The 26,967-nt window shown below is 43.7% G+C and overlaps 1 protein-coding gene across 6 annotated transcripts in view; it reads left to right on the plus strand.

Annotated features, from left to right (window-relative positions):
* Nucleotides 1-26,967, plus strand: part of dync2h1 (dynein cytoplasmic 2 heavy chain 1) — a 996,931-nt gene that overhangs the window by 716,212 nt on the left and 253,752 nt on the right. For all 6 annotated transcript variants that reach the window (XM_085999037.1, XM_085999042.1, XM_085999039.1 and 3 more), the window contains one exon: nt 21,211-21,321. In XM_085999037.1, the coding sequence (XP_085855163.1) occupies nt 21,211-21,321 (111 nt within the window). The remainder of the gene's footprint in view (nt 1-21,210; nt 21,322-26,967) is intronic.

Genomic DNA, 26,967 nt, shown 5'->3' on the forward strand with positions numbered 1-26,967 from the left:
ATGATCCTATCGATCTTAATTGGCTTAGGATTGCGCGAAGTGGTTTCGGGGTGGACCCATCGATTCTTAAGTGTTTTAAGCGATTGTTTAACCTCTTGTTTAATTGCAGTAACATTTGTCTTTTCCTGTGGGGCCCAAGGTTCTTTTGTTAGTTGGTGGCATGTTCTGCATTATGTATACTTGGGATGGTTCTGTAATTTTGGGCGGGAACTGCTCTTCCGTAGGCCTATTGTCATTATGTAAAATGGCTGAGGCAGTCCAGATAGTCCCCAGACAGCTTGGCTTAATGCCAATACCCAAAACTGTCCATTTACAGAGGCCAATCCCAATTCCTTTGTTGCAGCCCCCTTTTTCTTCCACAGGCTCGAACATGCTTTTAAAATAAAAACCAAAATCCTGGGGTCCTTGATTTTTAAATCTCCCTTTGACCCAATATTCTTATACCATTCTGACATGGTTTATTAACAGTCCAAAAAATCCCTTCTTTAGGGTAATCTTCTTGGTTTTTGGGGAATCTGTTGAATTTTGCGAATCTTACACCTGGCATGCTCTCCTCCTTCCAAATAAGAGAAATGAGTTCATATATTCGCGCCAATAGTGCTTCTCCACCATGTTTTAGTGACTCGGTGGGGATTCCATCTGCTCCTGAAGCCTTGTTGTTCTTCAGTTGTCGGATGGCCTTTTCAACCTCATGCCGGGCTGGGGTTGTGCTGAGGTGGTGGCGGGTAGCGTGATGCGGGATGGAGTTGAGGACACTCGCGTCGAAGACAGAGTCTCGGTTAAGGAGATCTGACTGCCTCTCTGTCCTTGATGAGTACGTTCCGTTCTTGGCCCGCAATGGGGTAGGACCTTGGGTGCTTGGGCCGTAGCTGTTCTTGACTGCGCTAAAGAATCCACGCATGTCCTGGTTGTCAGCAAGCTGCTGGATCTCCTGCGCTTTCTCCACCCACCATCTGTTCTTTAGGTCGCGAGTTTTTTGTTGGACCTCTGCCTTCAGGCGTCAGTAGAGCTGCTTTCTTGCTCTCGAGTTGTGTTGTTATTTCCAGATCAGGAATATCTTGCACTTGCGGCTTATTAGCTCCTGGATCTCCTGGTCGTTCTCATAAGAACATAAGAACATAAGAAATAGGAGCAGGAGTAGGCCAATCGGCCCCTCGAGCCTGCTCCGCCATTTAATAAGATCATGGCTGATCTGATCCTAACCGCCAAGCCACTATCACAGAACCATCTCCTGAAGCTAACAGAATTAGACACACGAAATAGGAGCAGGATCAGGCTACACGGCCCCTGGGCCCGCTCCGCTACCCACAGGGCCATGACCGATCCGAACCTAGACTCATGTCCAAATTCCTGCCCGCTCCCCGTAACCTTTAATTCCCTTTACTTCTAGGAAACTGTCTATTTCTGTTTTAAATTTATGTAATGATGTAGCTTCTACAGCTTTTTGGGGCAGCATACTCCATGGACCTACCACCCTCTGAGTGAAGTAGTTCCTCCTCATCTCAGTTTTGAAAGAGCAGCCCCTTATTCTAAGACTATGCCCCCTAGTTCTAGTTTCACCCATCATCGGGAACATCTTCCCCGCTTCCACCCGATCCAACCCCTTCACAATCTTATATGTTTCAATAAGATCGCCTCTCATTCTTCTGAACTCCAATGAGTAGAGTCCCAATCTACTCAACCTCTCCTCATATGTCCATCCCCTCATCCTCGGGATTAACCGAGTGAACCTTCTTTGTACTGACTCGAGAGCAAGTATGTCCTTTCTTAAGTATGGACACCAAAACTGTACGCAGTATTCCAGGTGCGGTCTCACCAATACCTTGTACAACTGAAGCAATACCTCCCTATTTTTATATTCTATCACACTAGCAATGAAAGCCAACATTCCATTGGCCTTCTTAATCACTTGCTGCACCTGCATACTAACCTTTTGAGTTTCGTGCACCAGGACCCCCAGATCCCTTTGTACTTTAGTACTTTCCAGTTTCTTGCCATTAAGATAATAACTTGCTCTACGATTTTTCCTGCCAAAGTGCATAACCTCACACTTTCCAGTATTGTATTCCATCTGCCAAATCTCTGCCCACTTACTTAGCCTGTCTATGTCCCCTTGCAGGTTTTTTATGTCCTCTTCACTCACTACTTTCCCTCCCATCTTAGTATCATCTGCAAACTTTGATATGTTACATTCGATCCCCTCCTCCAAATCGTTAATATAGATTGTAAAGAGTTGGGGACCCAGCACTGACCCCTGCGGAACACCACTAGTTACTGATTGCCAGTCTGAGAATGAACCATTTATCCCAACTGCCTTCTGTTAGATAGCCAATCCTCTATCCATGCCAGAATATTACCCCCAATCCCGTGATTTTTTATCTTAAGCAATAATCTTTTGTGTGGCACCTTGCCAAATGCCTTTTGGAAGTCTAAATACACTACGTCCACTGGTTCCCCTTTATCCACCCTATACGTTACTTCCTCAAAGAACCAGTCTTGGTGTTTCCTGGTTGAGTGACCGAGCGTCTCTTCACAGGTGCTGATTATGGAGGTCTTGAGGGCAGACCAGGCGCTGTGGGCACTCTGTGTCTCTGAATCACTGGGAGTCGTCAGGTTGTTTGTGAGGCGCAGGCTGAATAGGGCTTTCTTAGCAGGGTCTTTGAGTGCTCCAGCGTTGATTTTCCTGTGGCATTGTTTCTGTTGCCGCTGCTGTTTTGGGGCTACATTGATGGGGATGACAGAGCGGATTAAGTGGTGGTCTGCCCAGCAGTCGTCAGCTCCTGTCATGGCACGGTTGATGCAGACGTCCTTGCGGTCCCTCGCTCGGACGATGACGTAGTCCAGCCAGTGTTGGAGCGAGGGTGTTGCCATGAAGCCTTGAACTTGTCTCTCTGACGGCAAGGATGTAGAAGCGTTGGAGAAGGTGGAAAAAAGGTCTACCAGAATGATACCAGGAAAGATTGAACAGGCTGGGATTCTTTTCTCTAGAAAAGAGAAGACTGAGGGGGTGACCTGATAGAGGTATTTAAGATTATGAAAAGGGTTTCTTGGGGTAGATGTAGAGAAGCTGTTCCCACTTGCGGAAAGACCAGAACTAGGAGCCATAAATATAAGATAGACACTAATAAATCCAATCGGAAATTCAAGAAAGTTGTTAGAATGTGGAACTCGCTACCACAAGGACTAGTTGAGGCGACTGGAATAGATGTATTTAAGGGGAAGCTAGTTAAATACATGAGGGAGGAAGGAATAGAGGATATGTATTTGGGGTTAGATGAAGGATGGGAGGAGGCTCGTTTGGAGCATAAACCGGCAAGGACCAGTTGGGCCGACTGGCCTGTTTTTGTGCTGTAAATACTGTGTAACAGCCACTTAATATGTGTGAGATGTTTTAAAGATACTAAATGGTACTCCCTACATTAAGACTTTTGAAAATAAAATAAAGGGTACAATTAATTATATCACAGGGCACATTTACCTTTTTTAACTCCTGAGCATAAAACATCCCCTTAACGGAGTGCATGGGGGAAATGTTGGGCAGAAAAGATTGCCTGCTTGTAATGGAGCCCACCTGATCTTTCGTTCACTTAAATGAATGAATGAACAGAAAATTTGGTGTGTCCCATTACGGGTGTGCGCCTGAGTTTTCTCCGTACACTCCCTCGGTGATGCTATGCATCCAATTACTAAAGAGGAAAATCTGCACCCTCTTGTTTTTCAACTTCAGAGCCAGTGATCACAAAGCTAACAGTTAAATGAGATTGTCACATCATAAATCCAATTCGGTACCTCGGAATGCATTTATGGAGTGAAATAGCTTCTCCATTGTAATTTTCAGAGAGCTAGTCAAATATAAAGAAAAGTAATTGAAATTCTCTTTTAAAGGATTCTGTTTTCCCACAATCATTGCAAAGGTGACTTCCAGCAGAAAAGAACTGCAGCAAAATAACTTCTGTTGTAGTTTCTTTCCTTTGAGCACATGCAGGACTTATGTCTTCAGTATTACTGTATAATGCTTCAGTTTTATTTAGTAATATCACAGAACTTCTTTAAAGTCAGTTACTTTAAATGGTTCTGAAGGAGTTGGTGTTAATATAAGTGGACAAATGGAAAAGGAAGGTATTGCTGTACTGCATTATTATCTTTCCTGATATTAGGATTTCACTCGTCTTATTTTGCTGAATGACGCTCATGGCAATCATTAATTACAGTCTGGATAGTTAACTTGGATCTCCTTCCCTCTCTGTGTTTTATCTTTCCTAGATCAATCTTTAGGATTTTGAAACTGCAATTTTGCATATACCTAGTTTCTACTTCCTGATTAACCTTGTCTTCTCTTTTATTCTTTTCAATATTGGTGGTGCCTTCCACTATGGCCTTGCACTTTCACTTTGTTTTTCAATATAACAAGAAAAAACTTTTTCAGTACAGTATACAAGCTATAAAAACCACCAACCAAATGTGTTATTTGAATTCAAATTTCTAATATAGGTGCAGATACAATCTAGGGAAGTAAATGGATTTGTTTTTCAGCTTAGTGCATGAAATTCTAACAGAAACAGTATAAGTATTAGTACTTGAAAGGCAATGAATATTAAATGAGTCATGATGTACCAGAAGAGTAATAATGTGAATTTTAGTACACAATCTCTAGAATTTTTAAATTGTGGCTTGCTAGGATTAAAGAGGGGCTAATTTTCCTCCCTCCATCAACCTGGATACAAGTCAGGTAGAGTACACCCAGGGTGTGGAAGTGTTGCAGGACTGCACGGTAATAGCTGCTGGCTTCAGAGCCTTTAAAACCCCTGGTCCGAAGATAGGTGAAGCTGTCAGAAAGATCACCTACCTTTTCAAGTACTCCAAGTGCTGCCTATCCCTTCAGCTTCTTTGATGATGGGGCTGCCAGGCACAAGGCCTAATGGCCAAAACAAAGCCAGTGCAGAATCCCAGCAACCAATAGACCTTCAGACATAAAGACCTAGAATTTCCTGCTAAGTTATGCCTAACGACATGCGTAGTTGCAGCCTAAAACCAATCACCATTGTAAAGCATCAAGGAAGTTTGGGCGTAAGCGTGCTACACACCCGTACTTGCGATTCACCTGAAAAAGTCTTCTATAGGTATATAAATAGTAAAAGAGTGGTAAGAGGAGGGGTGGGGCCAATTAGGGACCAAAAAGGAGACTTATGCATGGAGGCAGAGGGTATGGCTGAGGTACTAAACAAATACTTTGCATCTGTCTTCACCAAGGAAGAGAATGCTGACATAGTAAGAGGAGGTAGTGAAGATACTTGATAGGATAAAAATTGATAAAGAGGAGGTTAAAATTGATAAAGAGGAGGTATTAGAAAGGCTGGCTGTACTTAAAGTAGATAAATCACTAGGAGCAGATGGGATGCATCCTAGGATGCTGAGAGAATTGAGGGAGGAAATTGCTGATATTATTCCAATATTCCAATCCTCCTTGGATACGGGGGTGGTGCCCGAGGACTCTAGAATTGCAAATGTTACACCATTGTTCAAAAAAGGGTGTAACATTTGCAATTCTCCAGTTTTCTGGCACCAGCAACTACAGGCCAGTCAGTTTGACCTTGGTAGTGGGGAAGTTTTAGAAACAGTAATCAGGGACAAAATTAACAGTCACTTGGCCAAGTGTGGATTAATTAAGGAAAGCCAGCACGGATTTGTTAAAGGCAAATCATGTTTAACTAACTTGATTGAGTTCTTTGATGAGGTAACAGAGAGGGTTGATGAGGGTTGTTACGGTTGACGTAGTGTACATGGATTTCCAAAAGGCGTTCGACAAAGTGCCACATAATAGGTTGCCAGCAAAGTTGAAGCCCATGGAATAAAAGGGACAGTGGCAGCATGGATACAGAATTGGCTAAATGATAGGAAACAGAGAGTAGTGGTGAACGGTTGTTTTTTGGACTGGAGGAAGGTATACAGTGGTGTTCCCCAGGGGTCGGTTCTAAGACCACGGCTTTTCTTGATATATATATTAATGACTTGGACGTGGGTGTACAGGGCACAATTTCAAAATTTTCAGATGACACAAAACTTATGGGCACGATGGGGCGAATAACCTCCTTCTGTGCCGTAAATATCTATGATTCTATGAACACCATGTTAAACGGCATGAAGGACCCCCAGCAGTACTATTTAAAGGGTTCATGAATTACTTACAGGCTAGTTGATGCATTATTTCTTTTGGCTGCTGCTCCAATTGTACATGTTTTTGGAACTTTCCTATACTTTTCTAAATGTTTAGTATTGTACAGGGAGTGGTCTGGCTGGTGCTCGCGATTAAATAAAGTATTAGTAGTTTTTTGTTCATTTAAAAGCTTGTGTTGAAACAAATTGTTTCCAGACATGGGTGGCCTGGTAGAACGTTCTTTTGAAATTAAGCATGACTTGGCGAATGCAGAGTGACCATGCAGAGCAGGCACCACTGCTAGAGGAGGAGGCGGAGGTGGAGAAGGACTCTCACCAGGAGGCACTATCCACCAAAGGTCTTTAGGGAGCAGTTCTCTTACCTCAACTTCAGCGAGGACCAATGCATGAGACGTCTTTGCTAAAGAGGTCGTGACTGAAGTCTGTGAACTGCTACAAACACAACTGCAACCTCAAAGCAGGACAAGGACTGCATTGCCTGTGGCAGCCAAGGTGACTTTGGCTCTTAACTTTTATGCATCTGGCTCCTTCCAAGCTGCTGGTGGAGATTTAAGCAACATTTCGCATTTTGCAGTACACTGCTGCATAAGGGAGGTCACTGAGGCTCTCTGTACATAGAGAGACAGCTTCATCTCATTCCCTCTTGTCAGAGACAAGCAGGCAGAGCAAGCATGAGGATTTGCACAAATTGCAAGCTGTCATTGACTGCACACACATTGCCTTGCGTCCTCATCTGAACTGGGCCATTTTCATGAACTGAAAGGTATTCCACTTAATGTGCAGCTGGTGTGCGACCACTGGCAGCGCATTACGCAGGTGAATGCCCGTTATCCTGGCAGTAGTCACAATTCCTTCATTCTGCGGCAGTCCTCTGTGCCAACTGCATTTGAACCACCACGGCAAGTCAAAGGCTGGCTACTGGGCGAAAAGTGTTATTCACTCATGACTCCGGTCCGGAACCCACGCACATGTGCACAGCAAGCCTACAGTGAGAGCCATGCTGCCACAAGGAACATTATAGAGCACACCATTGGCGTCCTCAAGCAACGCTACCGCCTACTGGCCCGCTCTGGAGAAGCCCTGCTGTACTCAGCTGAGTGGGTATCAAGATTTGTGGTAGTATTCTGCATGCTGCACAACCTTGCCACGATGAGGGAACAGCCCCTGCCGCCACCTATCAGGCGAGAAGCTGAGGAGAGGAGGAGGAGGAGGAAGTGCAACAGGAAGTGGAGGAACAGGAAGTGGAAGGGAGGCTACAACGTAAACAGCCCCTTTTTGCCTAGGCTCTACGTGATGAAATAATTAATGAACGATACCAGTAACCTCAACCGTACTCTCAGTGCCTGTCTTCCTTGTGCCTGTCTTCCGTGTGCCTTTGTCTCTCCTAGTGCTCCTAAGAGGTGCTTCCCCAGTGGCTGCAGCATGGGTGGTGGAAGGCTGCTGACCTCCAATTGAGAAGACTGCAGATGGCCTTGGAGGGTGACCTTCAGCAACTATGAGCCTTGAAAGCCTGGCTTCAGACTGCACCTTCTGCCCGGGCTGCAGCCGTCTGGGCTGGCTGGCTGACAGGCAACAGTGAGGGCACTGGCAGAGTGGCAGGGGTGGCAGCATAAATGTTGTTATCCTGAGAGAGTAAGGCAGGTTCAAGCTCCATGGAGCCACTGCCACTCTGCTGGGCAGCGTCTCAGCAATCCTACTGAACCTACAGATTGATGGCCTGCTGTGACACCCTGAAAGCCCCTTTGAACTGTGATATCCAGAGCCATGTTTGCAGCAGTCTGAGCTTGCAAGGCAGCAGTCTGAGCTTCCACTGCAGCACTCAGACCTTTAATGGAAGCTGTTTATGCTGTAATGGAAGCTGTGACATCGGCCATCAGATGCTGCATCATGGTGGGTTCCACAGGTGTGCTGATGGAGGTGACCACCCGTTCCATGTTGGAAAGGATGGGCTCCAAGCTCTGCACAAAGCCCTGTGCCAAGTTAGTGCTGGACTCCTTCATGCTCTTTGACATTGAGCACAGGCTTTCCAGTGCACCAAGCATTTGGTTATGTACACCCATCAGCCTTCTTCTGTAGCCTGGCCCATCGAAGTCCTCATTTGAGTCATCTGCAGCAGAACCTACTGAACATGCGAGAGAGCGTGAGTTGGCTCCGTGGCTTAGCTGGTCAAAGTGCCTTCTAGTAAACAGGAGATTCTGGGTTTGAATCCCAGTGGGGCCTTTTTTCCCCTGGACCAGATGGTCTGCATCCCCGGGTCTTAAAAGAAGTGGCTGCAGAGATAGTGGATGTGATGGTTGCAATATCCCAAAATTCCCTGGACTCTAGAGAGGTCCCAGTGGATTGGAAAACCGTAAATGTAACAACCCTATTTAAGAAAGTAGGGAGACAAAAAGCAGGAAACTATAGACCAGTTAGCCTAACATCTGTCGTTGGGAAAATGCTGGAGTCCTTCATTTAAGGAAGCAGTAGCAGGGCATTTGGAAAATCATAATGCAGTCAAGCAGAGTCAGCATGGTTTTATGAAAGGGAAATCATGTTTAACAAATTTGCTGGAGTTTGCTGGATGTAACGAGCAGGGTGGACAAAGGTGAACCAGTGGATGTGGTGCATTTGGATTCCCAGAAGGCATTCGATAAGGTGCCACATAAAAGGTTACTGCATAAGATAAGAGCTCACGGAGTTGGGGGTAATATATTAGCATGGATAGAGAATTGGCTAACTAACAGAAAGCAGAGAGTCGGGATAAATGGGTCATTTTCCGGCTGGCAAACGGTAACTAGTAGGGTGCCACAGGGATCGGTGCTGGGGCCTCAACTATTTACAATCTACATTAATGACTTGGATGAAAGGACCGAGTGTAATGTAGCCAAGTTTGCGGATGATACAAAGATGGGTTGAAAAGCAAGTTGTGCAGAGGACTCAAAGAACCTGCAAAGGGATATAGACAGGCTAAGTGAGTGGGCAAACATTTGGCAGATGGAGTATAATGTGGGGAAGTGCGAGGTTATCCACTTTGGCAGGAAAAATAAAAAAACAAATTATTATTTAAATGGAGAGAGATTACAAAATGCTACAGTTCAGAGGGACCTGGGGGTCCTTGTGCATGAAACACAAAAAGTTAGCATGCAGGTACAGTAAGTAATCAAAAAGGCAAATGGAATGTTGGCTTTTTTTGCAAGGGGGTTGGAGTATAAAAGCAGGGAAGTCCTGCTACAGCTGTACAGGGTATTGGTGAGACCACACCTTGAGTACTGTGTACAGTTTTGGTCTCCTTATTTAAGGAAGGATGTACTTGCATTGGAGGCAGTTCAGAGACGATACACTAGGTTAATTTCAGAGATGAGGGGGTTGACTTATGAAGAAAGGTTGAGCAGGTTGGGCCTATATTCATTGGAATTTAGAAGAATGAGAGGTGATCTTATTGAAACATATAAGATACTGAGGGGTTCGACAAGGTAGATGCAGAGAGGATGTTTCCCCTCGTGGGGGAATCTAGAACTCTGGAGCATAGTTTCAGACTAAAGGGTCGCCCTTTTAGAACTGAGATGAGGAGGAATTTCTTCTCTCAGAGGGTCATAAATCTGTGGAATTCTCTGCCCCAGAAAGCCGTGGAGGCTGGGTCATTAAATACATTTAAGGGTTATGGGGAGCGGGCAGGGAAGTGGCTTTGAACCCAAGATCAGCCATGATATTATTGAATGGCGGAGAAGGCTCGAGGAGCCAAGTGGCCTATTCCTGCTCCTATTTCTTATGTTCTAACCCTCCAGTGAGCTGGCACCTGTGCTATCCTTTTCCCACCTTCCTGGCTCCTGTGCACTTGTGCTCTGTGTTTCACCACATGCAAATCCCTCCTCTATCCTAATGGGGGTGGGGGGGTGGGCTGAAGGAGATCGCTTCAGTGCCGCCAGTGGCCACAGCCTCAGTAATGCTGCTTCCAATGATGGCCAGCGCTGTCTCCTCCATGGGAGTTAAAACGTGCAAGCACACTTGTCTTCCTCCAGTTCCTTGCTGCTTGCTGTTATGCGCCACCTTCTCCTGCAAGAAAGAGGGAAGTGTGTCAGTGAGTGTCCTGCAATATGTTTGGGTGATGTGCCTGTAACGGTTGAATAGCTGCCAGTGTGTGCGAGCTGCGAGTTGTGGGTGCAAGGCTTTCAACAATGTTAAGTGTGTGAGGGTGAGGTAAAGCATATGAATTGAAGGGCTGTGTACGATTGGTATAGATTGTTGGTCGGTGGGAGATGGGGGTGTAGTGAATTGAGCTGTGGTTGAGGCTAGTGGTGCAGTTGGTAGGATATGTCATTTGAAGATGAACTCACTAACCTTGACAATTTGTGTCAGATTATTAAATTTCCTCCTGCACTACATCCATGCTCTTGGAGCAACACTCCTGGCATTGACCTTGGCCGCTACTTCTTCCAACTGCCTCCAGAGCATCTGTCTGGAGGGCCTCCTGCCCCCTGCGGATACAGGACATCTCTCCTTTACACCTCTTCCACCAAGACCTCCAGTGCATTGTCTGAAAACCTTGGTGCTCACTCTCTCGCATATTCAGCCATTGCTTAAAGTATAAGAGCACAGATTGAGTTTTCAAATGACTCTCACCACATCTTGCAGCCACAGTGCACCTCCCCTTGAAGAGGTGCAGGCTGCCTTTAAGTAGCACCAGCCACTCACAATATCAGGCCCCCTACTGGTGTGTGCAGCCAATGAACATCGCGAGTAGCGCTGGCTGCATGCAGCAGTTGTGTAAAACAGCAGGCTGCACGAATTTACCTTGCTGCCTGTAACGCAATGAACGCACCGCGATCCCCACACTTGTTTTCCGGATGAAAGTGCTAGGGCAAGTAAGAGAAATAATTGTACCATATATTCAAAACTAAATATTAGCCGAGCACTATACACCATCAGAAGATAACAAGTATCAAAAATCTAAATTCACAATGCATTAAAATTAAAATCCTATGTAAGGTATGCACTTCATGTACACTAATCTTTCTTCCTAACATCAAAACTTCTTGGTCACATTTATGTGTCAAGATTTCTCATTGCCAAAATGCTCCAACCTGTTAAATCTTTCCTAATACTGTAGCTGTAATCTCTCAGTTCTGGTACCACCCTTGTAAGTCTTTCTCCATTGCGTCTACAGCCTTTTTTTATAGTATGGAGAATAGGGCCTAGAAATTCGGGTGGTTTGCTCCACCCATTAGTGCCAGGAAATGGCGAAAAAATTGGCAGCCGGCGTTCTTCTGCCCACTAGTGGTGGGTCCCACGGCGGCTGCCACTTTTGGCTGTCGGCAGCGCTGCCTTGCCTGCTATCAACGACGGTATTTTAATGAATTGATGTGCAACGGCGAGTTGGCGCCAGCTCATCCATTTCGGAGTTGTCCTCTCCCATTGCCGCCTACGCTAAATTATGCTTGTGAGTGCTGCCGCTAACAGGTCTTTCAGCAGCGTTAATGGCCATGAGGAATCTGGCAGGACTTATGGGGTTGGACGCCGGAACTTCAAATGCCTCCTTTGCTAAGGTTCTTCTTTTAAACTTTCATTTCTTGCCCATCCAGGGCAGCGGGGTGGGGGGTGGGGTTGCATTTTCTGGCAGCTTTCTGGGAGGCCTACAGTGTTTGTGGGTCAGTAAATCAATGGGTGAACTCCATTGCAACGATTGAAGATGATCTGTGATAAAATCTCTTTTACAGGAAACTTTGTGCTATCCGGCACCGACGGGACCGAGCTACTGCCGGACACTCCAGCGCTAATGTTGAAAGATACAGAAGCTTCTGAGCTCCGTATCTGTCAACAAACCCTGTTGCTTAGCAACAGCTTCTAAACAGTCCAAGCGTCTCTGTAGCGTCTCTGTAGCTTAGCAACAGCTTCAGCAGACCTTGCAGAGCTTGACTGTTGAGGAAAAAAGCAACGAGAAGAAAAAAAAACTAACGAAAACGGCACCTGATTTTTGCCGGTGGCTCGAGCATTCCGGACATTTAGCCTCCGGATAACACAAAGTTTCCTGTATCTGCATTCATGTCATAAACAAACAAAAAATCGACAAACATTGGGTGGCAGCGAATATTTTTGGAGCACGTACAGCAACTGTTCAGGTCGCTCCTTTCTTCTCCGTTCCCCTACACTGTGACCGGGAGACAGAGGCAACCTTTGGCCTCCTTCTGAGATTAGCGCTGCAAAGATCGCATTGCACTAGAAAATCACAGCCACGCTGATGCTAATGAGCAGGCAGTACCAAAATGCTGGTACTACCTGTGCTTTCTCGACTGGTGGACGTTATCCTTGACTGCCAATGTTACCGGCAGGTTTCCAGCATTCCCCAATTTCCAGGCCTAGAACTGTGCACAGTACTTGCGGCCTGACCAGGGTCCTATACAAGTTTAACGTAACTTCACTACTTTTGAATTCTATACCCCTGGAAATAAATCTCAGTGTTTTGTTAGCATTTTTAATTGCTCTGCTGACCTGCGATGCTGCTTTTAATGATTTGTTAACCTGTATCGGAGATCCCTTTGCACTTCTACCCCATTTAGTTTCTTATTTTCTAAGGTATAGGTGATGTTTGTATTTTAACTACCAAAGTGCATCACCTCACATTTATCTATGTTAAAGTAAGTTTGCCACTTAACTACCCAGTCTGCACGTTTTCTAATGTCTTCTTGTATTATATTGCACTCTTCCTCCGTGTTAGCTATACCCCCAGTTTGGTGTCATCTGCAAATTTTAATGTTGAGTTACTTGTACCTGCATTAATATAAATTATGAATAACAGTGGTTCCAACACTGATCCTTGTGGAACACCGCTTTCTACCTTCCTCAAATCTGAATAACTACCCTTTACCCCATCTCATCTGCTTTCTATTTTTTAGCTAATTTGCTATCCGTTCAGCTATTTGTCTCCTGACTAAACATGCCCTAGCCTAATCCTGAGATTATTACCCGTGAGGCCCTGCTTTTCAATTTAGCTCCTAACTTCTCATCTACTTTAACACAGAAATTTAAATATATTGCAGACTCAGCGACTCTGTTGTAATGTGAAAAATATGTTTTATAGAAAAAGCAGCTCATGAATTTTTAAAAGAAGATCCAAATCTGATAACTGAGCCTTTCCACCATCTACAAGGCACAAGTAAGGAGTGTGATCGAATACTCTCCACTTGCCTGGATGAGTGCAGCTCCAGCAACACTCAAGAAGCTCGACACCATCCAAGACAAAGCAGCCCGCTTGATTGGCACCCCATCCACCACCTTAAATATTCACTCCCTCCACCACCGGCATACCGTGGCTGCAGTGTGTACCATCTACAAGATGCACTGCAGCAATTCGCCAAGGCTCCTTCGGCAGCACCTCCCAAACCCGCGACCTCTACCACCTAGAAGGACAAGGGCAGCAGGCGCATGGGAACACCACCATCTCCAAGTTCCCCTCCAAGTCACACACCATCCTGACTTGGAAATATATCACCGATCCTTCATCGTCGCTGGGTCAAAATCCTGGAGCTCCCTCCCTAACAACACTGTGGGAGTACCTTCACCGCACGGACTGCAGCGGTTCAAGAAGGCAGCTCAGCACCACCTTCTCGAGGGCAATTAGGGATGGGCAATAAATGCTGGCCTTGCCAGTGATGCCCAGATCCCATGAATGATTTAAAAAAATATATTAAAACAAAACAGTGAAAGAGCTTTTTAAAGATCTGTTTATGCAAGATTCTCTCTTAAAAAGACCACCGTATCACACATTTTTTTAAAGGGATAATATTCCTCCTTTCTGCTGCTGGCGGAGTTTTGCCTGCCTAGGAAATTTGGGTGCAGTTGTGTGTGACTTTTTTTAAAAGGTTGGAAAATTGTGTGCATTGCCCGAATTTCCGGTAAGTGCTGCCGGCAGGCAAGGCTAAGCCTGAATAGTAATTAAACTGTTTTCTAGCAGTTTTGACTGGGTGCACAGAATATAAAACAGCACGAACTGCAGTATTATGAGGTAGGAAGTAAGTAAACATTTAGACCTTTAGAAGCAAACTGACTTCCCTAATGATTCAGTGAGTGTATCCAGTGGGTAGGTGGCTGCTGACAGCACAGTGATGGGTGTACTATAATTGGCCTCAGCCAGCCTGGGTCAGTGATGAGAAGAAAGTATGCAGATGCGTAGATGCCATATGATCAAGCTGAGACAACAAGGTTGGGCTCAGCTGTGATGTCTCCCACAGTTGAATTGCTTGCTTATATAAAAGCAAAATACTGCGGATGCTGGAAATCTGAAATAAAAACAGAAAATGCTGGAAATACTCAGTGGGTCAGGCAAAATCTGTGGAGAGAGAAACAGAGTTAACATTTCAGATCGATGACCTTTCATCAGAAGGTCATCGACCTTGCTTGCCTATATCCCTGTCAAAATTCACACGTGAATAAAGGCCACTTGTACTGAATAGAACCAACATCAGCAAGGACTCAATGTCTTTAGGAGAAGGAGGGGAGGAAAAACAGAAAACATTTTTTACTCGCAGCTCAAATTACAACTGAACTCTTTTGAGCTCATTTTTAAGTCTCACCATTAGTCATCTTCAGTCAATCCAGACCCTCAAAAAATGAATGGCCAAGAGAACTGGAAACACTGGTGAACAGCACCAATAGCCTATCAGGAAAGAATATACAATGATTAGCAGGCTAATGAGCTAATAAGTAGAGCTAGGGACAGGACCCGCAATCCCATCAGTCTGGATCAGCCCTGAACTTGTGTCTCAGAATCTGAAGAAATTAATTTTTATGCCAATTGTTACAAGAATACGCACTAATTTCAATTCCTTTACAAGTCTGCAAAAACTGGACCTGGTTTGGTATGAATGGCAACAAAGGCAAGAAATTACCATTGCTTTCTCTTGTCACCTGACCGACAGCCTCCAGTTAAGCCTTCAACCAATCTGATTATTGAATCATTTCTATTTTATTCAAATTTGTCACTTTGGATTTGTCGGGAATATACAGATTTTTGTTGCGAAATGTGGTCAAGCTGAGACATCAATTAAAATGCTGATTCCCAGTGTACAACACAAATGGTTCAGAAGCTTCTTGTGGAGCCATTTGCTCCAGCCCAGAAATTACCTTGGTGTCTTTTATTTCTTGTGACATACAATGGCCGGAATTTTCCTCTAAAAAACAGATGGGTTTGGCGCATGGGGACAGTTAAATTGTTTAAAATGGGATTTCCGACCTGATCCCACCTGTACTGGCCGCGCTAGACGTGCTCCTATCTAGTTATCCAGCAAGTTAAACATTCTATTCAAAATAATTCTTCGTGAAGCGGTTTGCTGTTTGAAGCCTTTACTTGAACAAATTTGTGAAACTGTAAACAAAGACAAAGTATGTTTTGTACATAAACTGAGTACTACACATTCGATATTACACAAGATATAAACATATTTACAACAGTAGAATAGACTAATTGTATAACTAACTAACATTTGTAACTAACTTCTGTAACTATTAAATATTAACCTTTTATAAACATAGTATTATCAAAATATTACTCTGACAACATTGCTATTATGCTACGAACTAAAGATACTCACAGATATTGCGTTTGGCCTAACATATGAAGTCAGATTACACTGGATTGAAAATCCCTCATGGAATTCTCCATTACTCAAGTCAGGTTCTTCCTGGTAAAACTGCTTCCTGGGGTCAACAGGAAGAAAGGTAGGAAGGTCAAATGACCTCACACAGGAAGAAAGGAACAAAGGTCAAATGACCTCACACAGGAAGAAAGGAACAAAGGTCAAATGACCTCACACAGGAAGAAAGGAACAAAGGTCAAATGACCTCACACAGGAAGAAAGGTCAGATGACCTTTCCAGCATACAAACTGTTAACACAATAACCGCCACCAGAGGGTGCTATCTGTACACATAAAATGTTCAGAATGTCACATAATGTCCATCGGCCCAGAACACCACCTCTAACCCGTCCACTTCTGGTTTTACCGGGCGACCAACCCGCTCCCAGGGGGTGGTACATCAATTTAAATATTATAATGAGGCTGGAAGCCTCTTTTTTAACCTCCATTTTGAATTTCCCGACCTGATCGAATGGAAAACAGATAGCCACATGAGGGGTGTATACAATATTATAGTCATAGGCTTCATAAAGGCCTAGTGGATTATAGATTATAGATTGCACCCATGTGGCCCTATATATGCTCCATCGCATAATGCCATTACCTACATGAATAGGAAATGATTCCACTCTCTGAATGTTCAGCTTGTTTGAGACCATCACCATCACATTATGCAAGTCAATATTTGATACCCTGGTAGTTTCCACAAAGACAACAAATGGGTAGAATATTTCAGCTTGCAAATAGGCACCATCAAGGAGACCACAGAGGAGGAAAACATTCAGACACAACAGAAGTACCCTGCAGAAGTTGCAGAGGAGAACCCATTGCAGTTGCAAAAGAAAGTTGTGTATTGTCATACAGTAGTCCTTCTCTTAAGCTTGAAATGCATCACAAACACAAGCAGGTCAACTTTTAACATGATTTTAAGGCCTACCTAAAAACTACATCATATGGGCCTCAGGAGGCCGAGGGGCCATAGCTGATTTTCAATTGCCGTCTGCCTGTTCTCAGGTGAGAAATGGGTGGCCAGCAGTTAAAAATCAGCTCATTATATTAGGGCCCTTTCTTTCATCCCCAGTCTGGGCTGATTTCAAACCTAAGTCCCAGGAATAAAAGGACCTTGTATTAACCCAGTGGGCCAATCAGTCCCCCGAAGAAAAATAAACATAAGAACATAAGAAGTAGGAGCAGGAGTAGGCCATACGGCCCCTCGGGCCTGCTCGCCATTCAATAGGATCATGGCTGATCCGAACCTAGACTCATGTCCACTTCCCTGCCCGCTCCCCGTAACCCCTAATTCCCTTATCAGCTAGGAAACTGTCTATCTCCGTTTTAAATTTATTTAATGTCGCAGCTTCCACAGCTCTCTGAGGTAGCAAATTCCATAGATTTACTACCCTCTGAGTGAAGAAGTTTCTCCTCATCTCAGTTTTGAAAGGGCAGCCCCTTATTCTAAGATTATGCCCCCTAGTTCTAGTCTCACCCATCAGTGGAAGCATCCTTACCACATCCACCCGATCAAGCCCCCTCATAATCTTATATGTTTCGATAAGATCGCCTCTCATTCTTCTGAACTCCAATGAGTAGAGGCCCAACCTACTCAACCTTTCCTCATAAGTCAACCCCCTCATCTCCGGAATCAACCGAGTGAACCTCCTCTGAACTGCCGCGAGAGCAAGTATATCCTTTCTTAAATATGGAAACCAAAACAGTACGCAGTATTCCAGGTGTGGCCTCACCAGCACCCTGTATAACTGCAGCAAGACTTCCCTGCTTTTATACTCCAACCCCCTTGCAATAAAAGCCAAGATTCCATTGGCCTTCCTGATCACCTGCTGTACCTGCATACTAACCTTCTGTGTTTCATGCACCAGGACCCCCAGATCCCTTTGTACTGTAGCACTTTGCAGTTTCTTTCCATTTAGATAATAACTTGCTCTTTGATTTTTTCTGCCAAAGTGCATAACCTCACACTTTCCAACATTATATTCCATCTGCCAAATTTCTGCCCACTCACTTAGCCTGTCTATGTCCTTTTGCAGGTTTTTTATGTCCTCCTCACTCACTGCTTTCCCTCCCATCTTTGTATCGTCGGCAAACTTGGATACGTTGCACTCGGTCCCTTCCTCCAAATCGTTAATATAGATTGTAAAGAGTTGGGGTCCCAGCAGTGACCCCTGCGGAACACCACTAGTCACTGATTGCCAACCCGAGAATGAACCATTTATCCCAACTCTCTGTTTTCTGTTAGCCAATCTTCCACCCATGCCAGTATATTACCCCCAATCCCGTGATTTTTTTATCTTGTACAGTAATCTTTTGTGTGGCACCTTGTCAAATGCCTTTTGGAAGTCCAAATACACCACATCCACTGGTTCCCTTTTATCCACCCTGTTTGTTACGTCCTCAAAGAATTCGAGCAAATTTGTCAAACATGACTTCCCCTTCATAAAACCATGCTGACTCTGTCCGATTAAATTATGCTGATCCAAATGTCCTGTTACTGCTTCCTTAATAATGGACTCCAACATTTTACCAACCACAGATGTTAGGCTAACTGGTCTATAGTTTCCAGCCATTTTTCTACTTCCCTTTTTAAATAAGGGCGTTACATTACCAGTTTTCCAATCTGCTGGGACCTTTCCTGAATCCAGGGAGTTTTGGAAAATTACCACTAATGCATCCACAATCCCTACCGCTACTTCGCTCAAGACCCTAGGATGTAAGCCATCAGGTCCAGGGGATTTATCCGCCTTTAGTCCCATTATCTTACCAAGTACCACCTCCTTAGTGATTTTAATCGTGTTTAACTCCTCCCCCCCTATAGCCCTCTGTTTGTCCAGTGTTGGGATATTTTTAGTGTCCTCTACTGTAAAGACTGATACAAAATATTTGTTCAGCGTTTTTGCCATCTCCATGTTCCCCACCACTAATTTCCCGGTCTCGTCCTCTAAGGGACGAACATTCACTTTAGCCACCCTTTTTCTTTTTATATAGCTGTAGAAACTCTTGCTATCTGTTTTTATATTTTTTGCTAGTTTACTTTCATAATCTACCTTCCCTTTCTTAATTAATCTTTTAGTTATTCTTTGCTGGCTTTTAAATGCTTCCCAATCTTCTATCCTCCCACTAGATTTGGCTACTTTATATGCCCTTGTTTTCAGTCGGATACTATCCTTTATTACTTTACTTAGCCACGGATGGCTGTCTTTTCTTTTACGCCCCTTTTTCCTCAGTGGAATATATTTTTCTTGGAAGTTGTGAAATATCTCTTTGAATGTACACCACTGCTCATGTACCGTCTTACACTTTAATCTATTTTCCCAGTCCACTTTAGTCAACTCTGCTCTCATACCTTCATAGTCTCCTTTATTTAAGGCTTAGTACGCTGGTTTGAGATCCAACTCTCTCACCCTCCAACTGAATTTGGAATTCAACCATGTTATGGTCACTCATTCCAAGGGGATCCTTTACTAGGACATTTTTTATTAATCCTGTCTCATTACACAGGACCAGGTCTAAGACTGCCTGCCCCCTGGTTGGTTCAGTAACATACTGCTCAAGGAACCCATCCCTAATGCACTCTATGAACTCTTCCTCAAGGCTGCCCTGCCCAATTTGATTTGTCCAATCAATATGAAAGTTAAAATCCCCCATGATTATAGCTGTTCCCTTATTACAAGCCCCAACTATTTCCTGATTTATACTCCGACCAACAGAGTTGCAACTGTTAGGAGGCCTATAGACTACGCCCACTAGTGACTTTTTCCCCTTATTATTCTTTATCTCCACCCAAACTGTTACACTATCCTGATCCTTTGACCCAATATCATTTCTCACTATTGCAGTGATTCCATCCTTTATTAACATAGCCACCCCGCCTCCCTTTCCTTTCTGTCTGTCCTTCCTAATTGTCAAATACCCCTGGATGTTTAGTTCCCAGTCATGGTCACCTTGCAGCCATGTTTCTGTAATGGCAACCAGATCATACCCATGTGTAGTTATTTGTACCGTCAACTCGTCTATTTTGTTACGAATGCTGCATGCGTTCAGATAAAGAACTTTTAAATATGTTTTGTGACAATTTATTCCTGCTTTTACCCCCTTTACAATCAAGTTCAGCATTTAAGAGTTGTTTTACATCCTTCAGAAAATAGGTCCTTATTTTGTTATAGTGGCTACAAATGATTGTCTTACTATTTCTAATATAATTTAAAATACTAAAACTTAAAATGTTGAAACCTATGAAAGCAACCAAACACTTAATTCACAGAGTTCTATTACTTATATCAATATGTTTTTGCACAATTGTTTTTATTTTAGTAAAAACCTATCCGTGCAGTTCTCAATCAGTATGTGTACCATACACTTGATCCTGGATGTCTGTGACTTTCTTAGGAGTGGGGGCAGAGTTTGGTCTGCACCTCCAGTTGGCATAGGCAAGGCATAGTCATTTGAATGAGTTGAGAGGGGACGTTCCCATTCTCCTGCCTCATACATCTGGATATGCTGGGTCCCAGCCTATGCCTAGAGTTCCCTCAGGGCCTTGTAAGGGACGGAATCTGCCCCTAGCTAATACAAGGCCAGTGACGCCAAAGGGCAGAAATAGGGCTGAGGCTGGGGATTCCCAGGCCAGGACTTTCCTCAGTTGCAGTCTGCCAGAGGCCTGATGTTAGACTGTAAGCCACTACACACAATACAATGAGGTTTACTGGCCTCCAGAAAGGTGCAACTGGCCTCACCAAGGGTTCAGGGCAGGCAAGTGGCCTGGACCCCTGAAACAGGATAACTTCTTTTTTAATTCTTTCATTTCCCCCTTATGAGGGGTGGCTATGGGATCTCTGGAAGTGGGACTAGACATCCCACAAACCTTTGAAATGGCTGCCAGGCTCTGGAGATTTTGGAGCATGGGGTAGGTAGGTGCTGGAGATGCACCCATCAGTCACCCATGTAAATTAGTTTCCCTCCTACTGAAGCTATAGTATTTCTTCAAAGTTGTTGTTGTATTGGTTTTCAAGTTATATGAAATGTGCAAATAAAAAGACAAAACATACATTGCTACTGTTTATTATAAAAATTGCCATTTGTGAGTTTGTTTAATTATACCTGGTCATTGCCAGTTTTATGCAGCAATCAGTTCTTATATTGATTTGCCATTCTAAGTTAAATTTAATTTTTTTAAACTCGAGTGCTGTTGCAAATCTGATGCCTTCTACCTTCATAAGGACACATTTTTAAATATGTAATTGAGTGACAGATATTTTAAGGTGTAAGTCTTAGCAATCTGTTTTGCCTTTATAATATTACAGAGTGATATACTGATGCATCTTAGGTCAGCAAGAAAATTGTGAAGTTTAAATCAAAAAAATAAAGATTGCAGTTTTTCAGTGAGTTAACTCATTTTCTATTGTCTTTTTCAATAGGAGCTGAATAGACTTGAGCCACATACAAATTTCCGTCTTTGGCTTACAGCTGAAAGCCATCCAAAGTTCACCCCGATATTACTTCAGTCTAGTCTGAAAATAACATATGAGGTAAGTCTGTTTTACAGGAAGGTCAAATTTTTAAGACAACAATTATTGATTGATCTTTTTAATTAGGAATAACTTTGCATTAAAATAATAGATTAATGTTATGTTCAGTGGAAGATTGTGCCACCATGGAGTGCTCTCACACATCTAATAACCAGCTCATAGGCTGCATTGGCAAATATCAAGTGCCCTGTTTTCCTCCTTGGCTAGGTAATAATGCATGCTATACATGGACCTAAAAAGAAAGTGAAAAATAGATTGGGATGGCTAAAAACAACAACTTGTATTTATATAGCACCTTTAATGTCGAAATACATGCCAAGGTTCTTTAGAGAAGCATTATGAAAAAAATAGACTCTTGAGTCAAAGAAGGAGAGATTCGGAAGCATAACCAAAAGCTTGGTCGAAGAGGTGGGTGTTAAGGAGGGTCATAAAGAGAGGTGGAGAGGCTGAGAAGTTTTGGACGTGAGTGTGGGACCTAGGCAGCTGAAAGCACTGCAAAGGGAGGATGGGATGCGCAAGAGGCCGGAGTTAGAGGGGGCTTGCACTGGAGGAGGTTACAGAGATAGTGCGAGCTAAGGCCATGCAGGGATTTAAACATGCAGTTGAAAATTTTAATTTTGAAGCATTGGGAAACCAAGAGCCAATGTAGGTCAGCATGACTTGGTGTGGGATAGTATATGGGCAGCAAAGTTTTGAATGAGCTGAAAGTTACAGAGGGTGGAGGAGGGAGCCTGGCCAGGAAAGCATTGGAATAGTCGCGTCTGATGGTAACAAAGGTATGGATAAGAGTTTCAGTGGCAGGTGGGCTGAGATAGGTGATGAAGTGGGAGGTGTTATAGAGGTGGAAGTAAGCGGTCTTTGTGATGGAGAGAGTATTGGGTTGGAATCCCAGTTCGAGATTGAATAGAACACTGAGGTTGCAAACAGTCTGGTTCAGTCGGAGACAGTGGCCAGGTGCCTCAAGAGAGGTGGTGGAGATGTAGAGCTAGGAATCATCAGCACATATGTAGAAGCCGACCCCATGTCTGTAGATGATGTCACCAAGAAGCAACATGTAGATGAGGAAGAGGAGGGGGCTAAGATTGAATTCTTGGGATACTCATTAAGTGATAGTGGGGGTGGGAAGAGATGCCATTGGTAAAGATGCTCTGACTATGTTTGGATAGGTAAGATTTGAATCAAGTAAGGTCAGTCCCACCGATGGTGTGGTCGATCATGTCAAAGGAGCAGCGAGGTCGAAGAAGATGAGGTGGAATAATGCACCACAGTGACTTTGGGCTGTTTCTGTGCTATTGGTGGGGTGGAAAAGTGATTAGAGGAATTCAAACAGGGAATTATGGGAGAGTTGGGCACAAGTCTGGGAGGCAGCAATACATTCAAGAAATTTGGAGAGGAAAGGGAGGTTTGAGATGGGACAGTAGTTTGCAAGGATAGAGGGATCAAGGGTGACAAACTTAGGAAAATAAATGAACGTTTTCAGCATTTGGACTCACAAGCTTATTAATACACCCCCTCTGCATCCGCTAAAGGAGTAGTCACACCTAAATTTAGATATGTTTCCTTACATTATTGTTTACGTGATAAACTTTCTGACCATTAAATATGTGATGGCTACATAAATGATGGAAACCTACTAGAATGCAAAATAAGCTGAAAGCATAGAGGCTCAAATTCCTGTCTTTGTTAATTTAACAAAAAAGTAAACAGGTGTAAAAAGTGGTGAAATGCTCACATTTACTTTTTGGCTAAAATTAGTAAATGCATGATTTTCAGTTCCTTAAAGTTTGGATTAAGCCAATGCTTCTGAGGGATAAAGCTGAATAAACCATCATATCTGTGCCTGGAGACTGCTGTTTCCAGGTACTCTCAAAAAAATCAAAGGAAACACTGTTTATGCGATATGGGCCCAGAAATTCGGGTCGGGGGCTTCCCGCGGGTGCAAGCCCCCGACCTACACTTACCTAGCGCGCCGGCAGTTGAGCTCTGGGCCTGCGTGGAATTCCTCTCCGGGGCCTGGCCCAGAGGCCGGCGCGCTGTGCTGGCGTGTCCCAGGGGCGTAGTTAGTGCGATGCGTCCCCTGGGATCACGTGAGCCATGGGCAGCCAATCGGAGGAGGGAAAAGCCCATTCATAAGATTGACAGAAAGACCTGTCAAAACGTATGAATGCTGAGGGCCCAAAACAGTAGTTAACCTTCAAATAATTTTTTTTTTTAAATCACTCTTTTTAAATAAACTATAAATTACATTAAGTAACTATTTTAAACAACAATTTAAATTTTTGAAAATTTTTTTATAGAAAAACGGAGCTAAAAATAAACTTAACTTGCTTTAAAGTATTTAAAAATAATAAACCTGTGGAAAAAATGTTTTAATTTTAATTAATTGACCACTTACCTTTTAAAATGCAGTCCTTACGCCTGGTTTTTACATTTCTAAAATCAGGAAAAACCTGTAAAAAAAACGTTACTTCAAAGCACACGCACAGACTCCCGCGCGCACGCATTCGACCTCTGAACCCCTTCGTTCAGAGGTTCGGAAGTACCGGTTTCCCGCGCATGCGTAGTGCATGCAAGAAACCGGCACTTCCATCGGGTCCACGCGTGAGTACCCCGTGCGTACTCACGCGTTGGGACCCGAATTTTTGGGCCATGATTTTTCTTAAAGGAACAAAGTTTAGAAATAGATGACTTTGATATTTAAAAATATCCCTAAAGCATCCTAATTGGTCAGCAGCACTGTGACTAGAAGTCTTGTATTCATGATATAAGCTGGCATGTTTCTTAATGTGCTTTGCTGTAATTTGTTAATGTGGCTTAATAGAGAATTCATACCTGCTCACTGAAAATATTCATAGCTAGAGGACTAAACTGGTTCTGCTAGAAATATCTCGTTATATAAAAAGCTTGTTTTCTGCTTACTCCATTATGAATGGTGATGTAATTCAGCCATTTGATAATGGCCTGGATTTTGCTGTACTAATAATGGCGAGACTGTCCGCGCTCTCCATTATTACTGGATAAAACTGGCAGCAACTTCTGGCGTCCGCACATGCGCAGTTAAATGCGGAAATCCGGAAGTTGCTGCCAGTGATGCCCTGCTCCTACACAGGTGCGCTGTTGCTGTCTTCGCCGATGGAATCTGCACAGAGATCATGGCGTGAACTTAGGCTAATTACCAATTTTCTCGCTGTAAAGACAGATGAAAAAGTTAGGTCTTGTACAATCAGGAATAACTAAGTTTTTAATGGCATAGTAAGTGACAATGACTGCTGAACATAATGACTGCAAATAGCTTTTCTGTTTTTCTCTTTTATGTCTTTCCCTTAATCCCATGCGTATGTCCCAATCTTTATTTTGCTTCAATGATTTAAATGTAATTTATATTTCCTGTATTTTACTTCCTGCTTTTCTGTCTGCATGTCTGTGAGGATTCTTCAATCTGATTGGTTAAAGAGCCTCCCTGCTGCTTGACCAACTCATAGATGTCACAGATCCCCTGTAGAGGGAGCCGAATTCAAATAGTCACCGGATGACTAGAAGTCTCCGCTGACAAGCCTGCTAAAGGTCTTTCGGCAACTGTATGCGAGGTGAACAGCGAAAGCCATTCCTTCGCCGCTCACAGCAAAAGCCAGGCCATTGTTTCTGCATTGAAATTGGGTGCTCATGTAGCAGAGTTAAAATGAATGTCTTCTTTATATCAGAGAATCTTCAATTGTGAGTTGCAGGACATGCTGTTTTATTATGCAGTAACATTAACCCATTATGTATTATAATAGAATTAATCACACATAACACTGCTTAAAGGCAAATTACTTTTGGGGTAAGTTTATGTGTTCATGCCACCGACAGGGAAGGCTTCCCACTGGCACTGTGGACTCATGAAATTAACCCTTATGTCCCTATTCTCTTGGGAACAACTACTTATATTTGTATCATGCCTTTAAAGTAATAAAACGTCTTGAAGTCCTTCACATAGGAAAGAACTGACAAATTAGGAGAACGAAGCGAACTGAAAGCAAGCCCAAAATGCTAAGATTTGAGGTGGCTTTTAAAGGCAGAGAGGAAAGAAATAATGCAAAGAGGTTTAGGGAGTGAATTCCATAGGGTAAGACCTCACGGCTGAAAGCACTGCCACCATGTGGAGAATGTTAAGAGAGAGGAGTGCACAAGAGGCTAGAGTCAGAGGACTGTAGGGTGCAGGCTGGGATATATAGCTGGGGGAATTGGGGAAAGACCATTAAAAGATCTGTAAATGAGGGCAAGTGTTTTGAATTTGGTGCACTCGAGGTAAACAAGACTTGTGCCATATGCTTGCCCCAGACCTGGACCTCCACTAGAGGCACTGCATGGCCAGTGTTGGTGAAAATGACTGCAGACCTCAACTTTTAAGCCACATGGTCATTTCAGGCTGCCTCAGGAGAAATTTATAGCATCAACCATTTGGCTATGCATTATTGCATTAAACAAGTTTGCTCCAACTGGCCAGTTCATTAACTTCCAATTTTATAAAGTGGGAGGATTTTCCCATGTTTAAGGTGTCATTGCCTACACCCACAGTGCCTTGCCCTTTCCAAAATGTCCCCAACTTCCTGAAGAGGAAAGGTTTTCACTTGATCAATGTTCAGCTGATGAGTGATCATAATACAACATGAGTGGTAGCTGCTATGATTTTTTCATATTGAGGCAGTCACCATGCCGCCACTCTGCTGCTGAATGGCAGGTGTTGTGGCTATTTGCAATCGGGGCTACCCTCTCCAGCAATGGTTGGTGGCTCTAATGCAGTTCATTAAGACTCCAAATGAGCACCAATATAACAAGGTTCATGGTGCCACCAAAATTCTTATAGATCCAATAATTAGTATTCTGAATACATGTTTCAGGTGCCTCAATAGATCTGGGGAGCCCTTCAGTATGGCCCAGTCCAGCCCAGCTGTCTCATATTTGGTGGTGTGCTGCATGCTCCATACTTTTACTGTGTAAAGAGTAATCCGAAGGAGGAAGAGGGAGCACAAGCCCCCTATAGTGATCAGGCAGCCAAGCACCCATTGTAAAAAGGATCTGTCCAGGAGAACCCTTTAACATCTGTAAAACACCTGTAGGAACACATAAGGGACACCTTTTCCTAAATTCAGCCTGTGGTCACTGCATAAACAGTCATATCACCCTGCACCCCTTTTACAGAAGCAACAACTAATTCAGACATTGCATCTCAAACACAATTATGAGCACCAATTTTTCTCTTATTTCTTGGGTGGGTGTCGCTGACAAGGCTGGCATGTATTCCCCATGCATAATTGCCCTTGAGCAGGAGGTGTTTGACCTTCTAAAACCGCTGCAGCTCGTGAGGTGAAGGTGTTCCCACAATGTTGTTAGGTAGGGAGTTCCAGCATTTTGACCCAGCAACAATGAGCGATATACGTCTACAGAAGGATGATGTGTGATTTGGACGGAAACTTGGAGGTGATGGTGTTCCCATTCACCTGGTGTTCCCATTCACCTGGTGTTCCCATTCACCTGCTGTCCTCATTCACCTGCTGTCCTCATCCTTCTAGGTGGTGGAGGTCGTAGGTTTGGGAGGAGCTGCTGAAGAAGGCTTCGCAAATTGCGCCAGTGTATACCGTAGATAAATACACACTGCAGCTATGG

The sequence above is a fragment of the Somniosus microcephalus genome, chromosome 10 (genome assembly GCF_052327205.1).
Source record: "Somniosus microcephalus isolate GS21.2 chromosome 10, FLI_Smic_1.0, whole genome shotgun sequence".
Taxonomy (NCBI): Eukaryota; Metazoa; Chordata; class Chondrichthyes; order Squaliformes; family Somniosidae; genus Somniosus; species Somniosus microcephalus.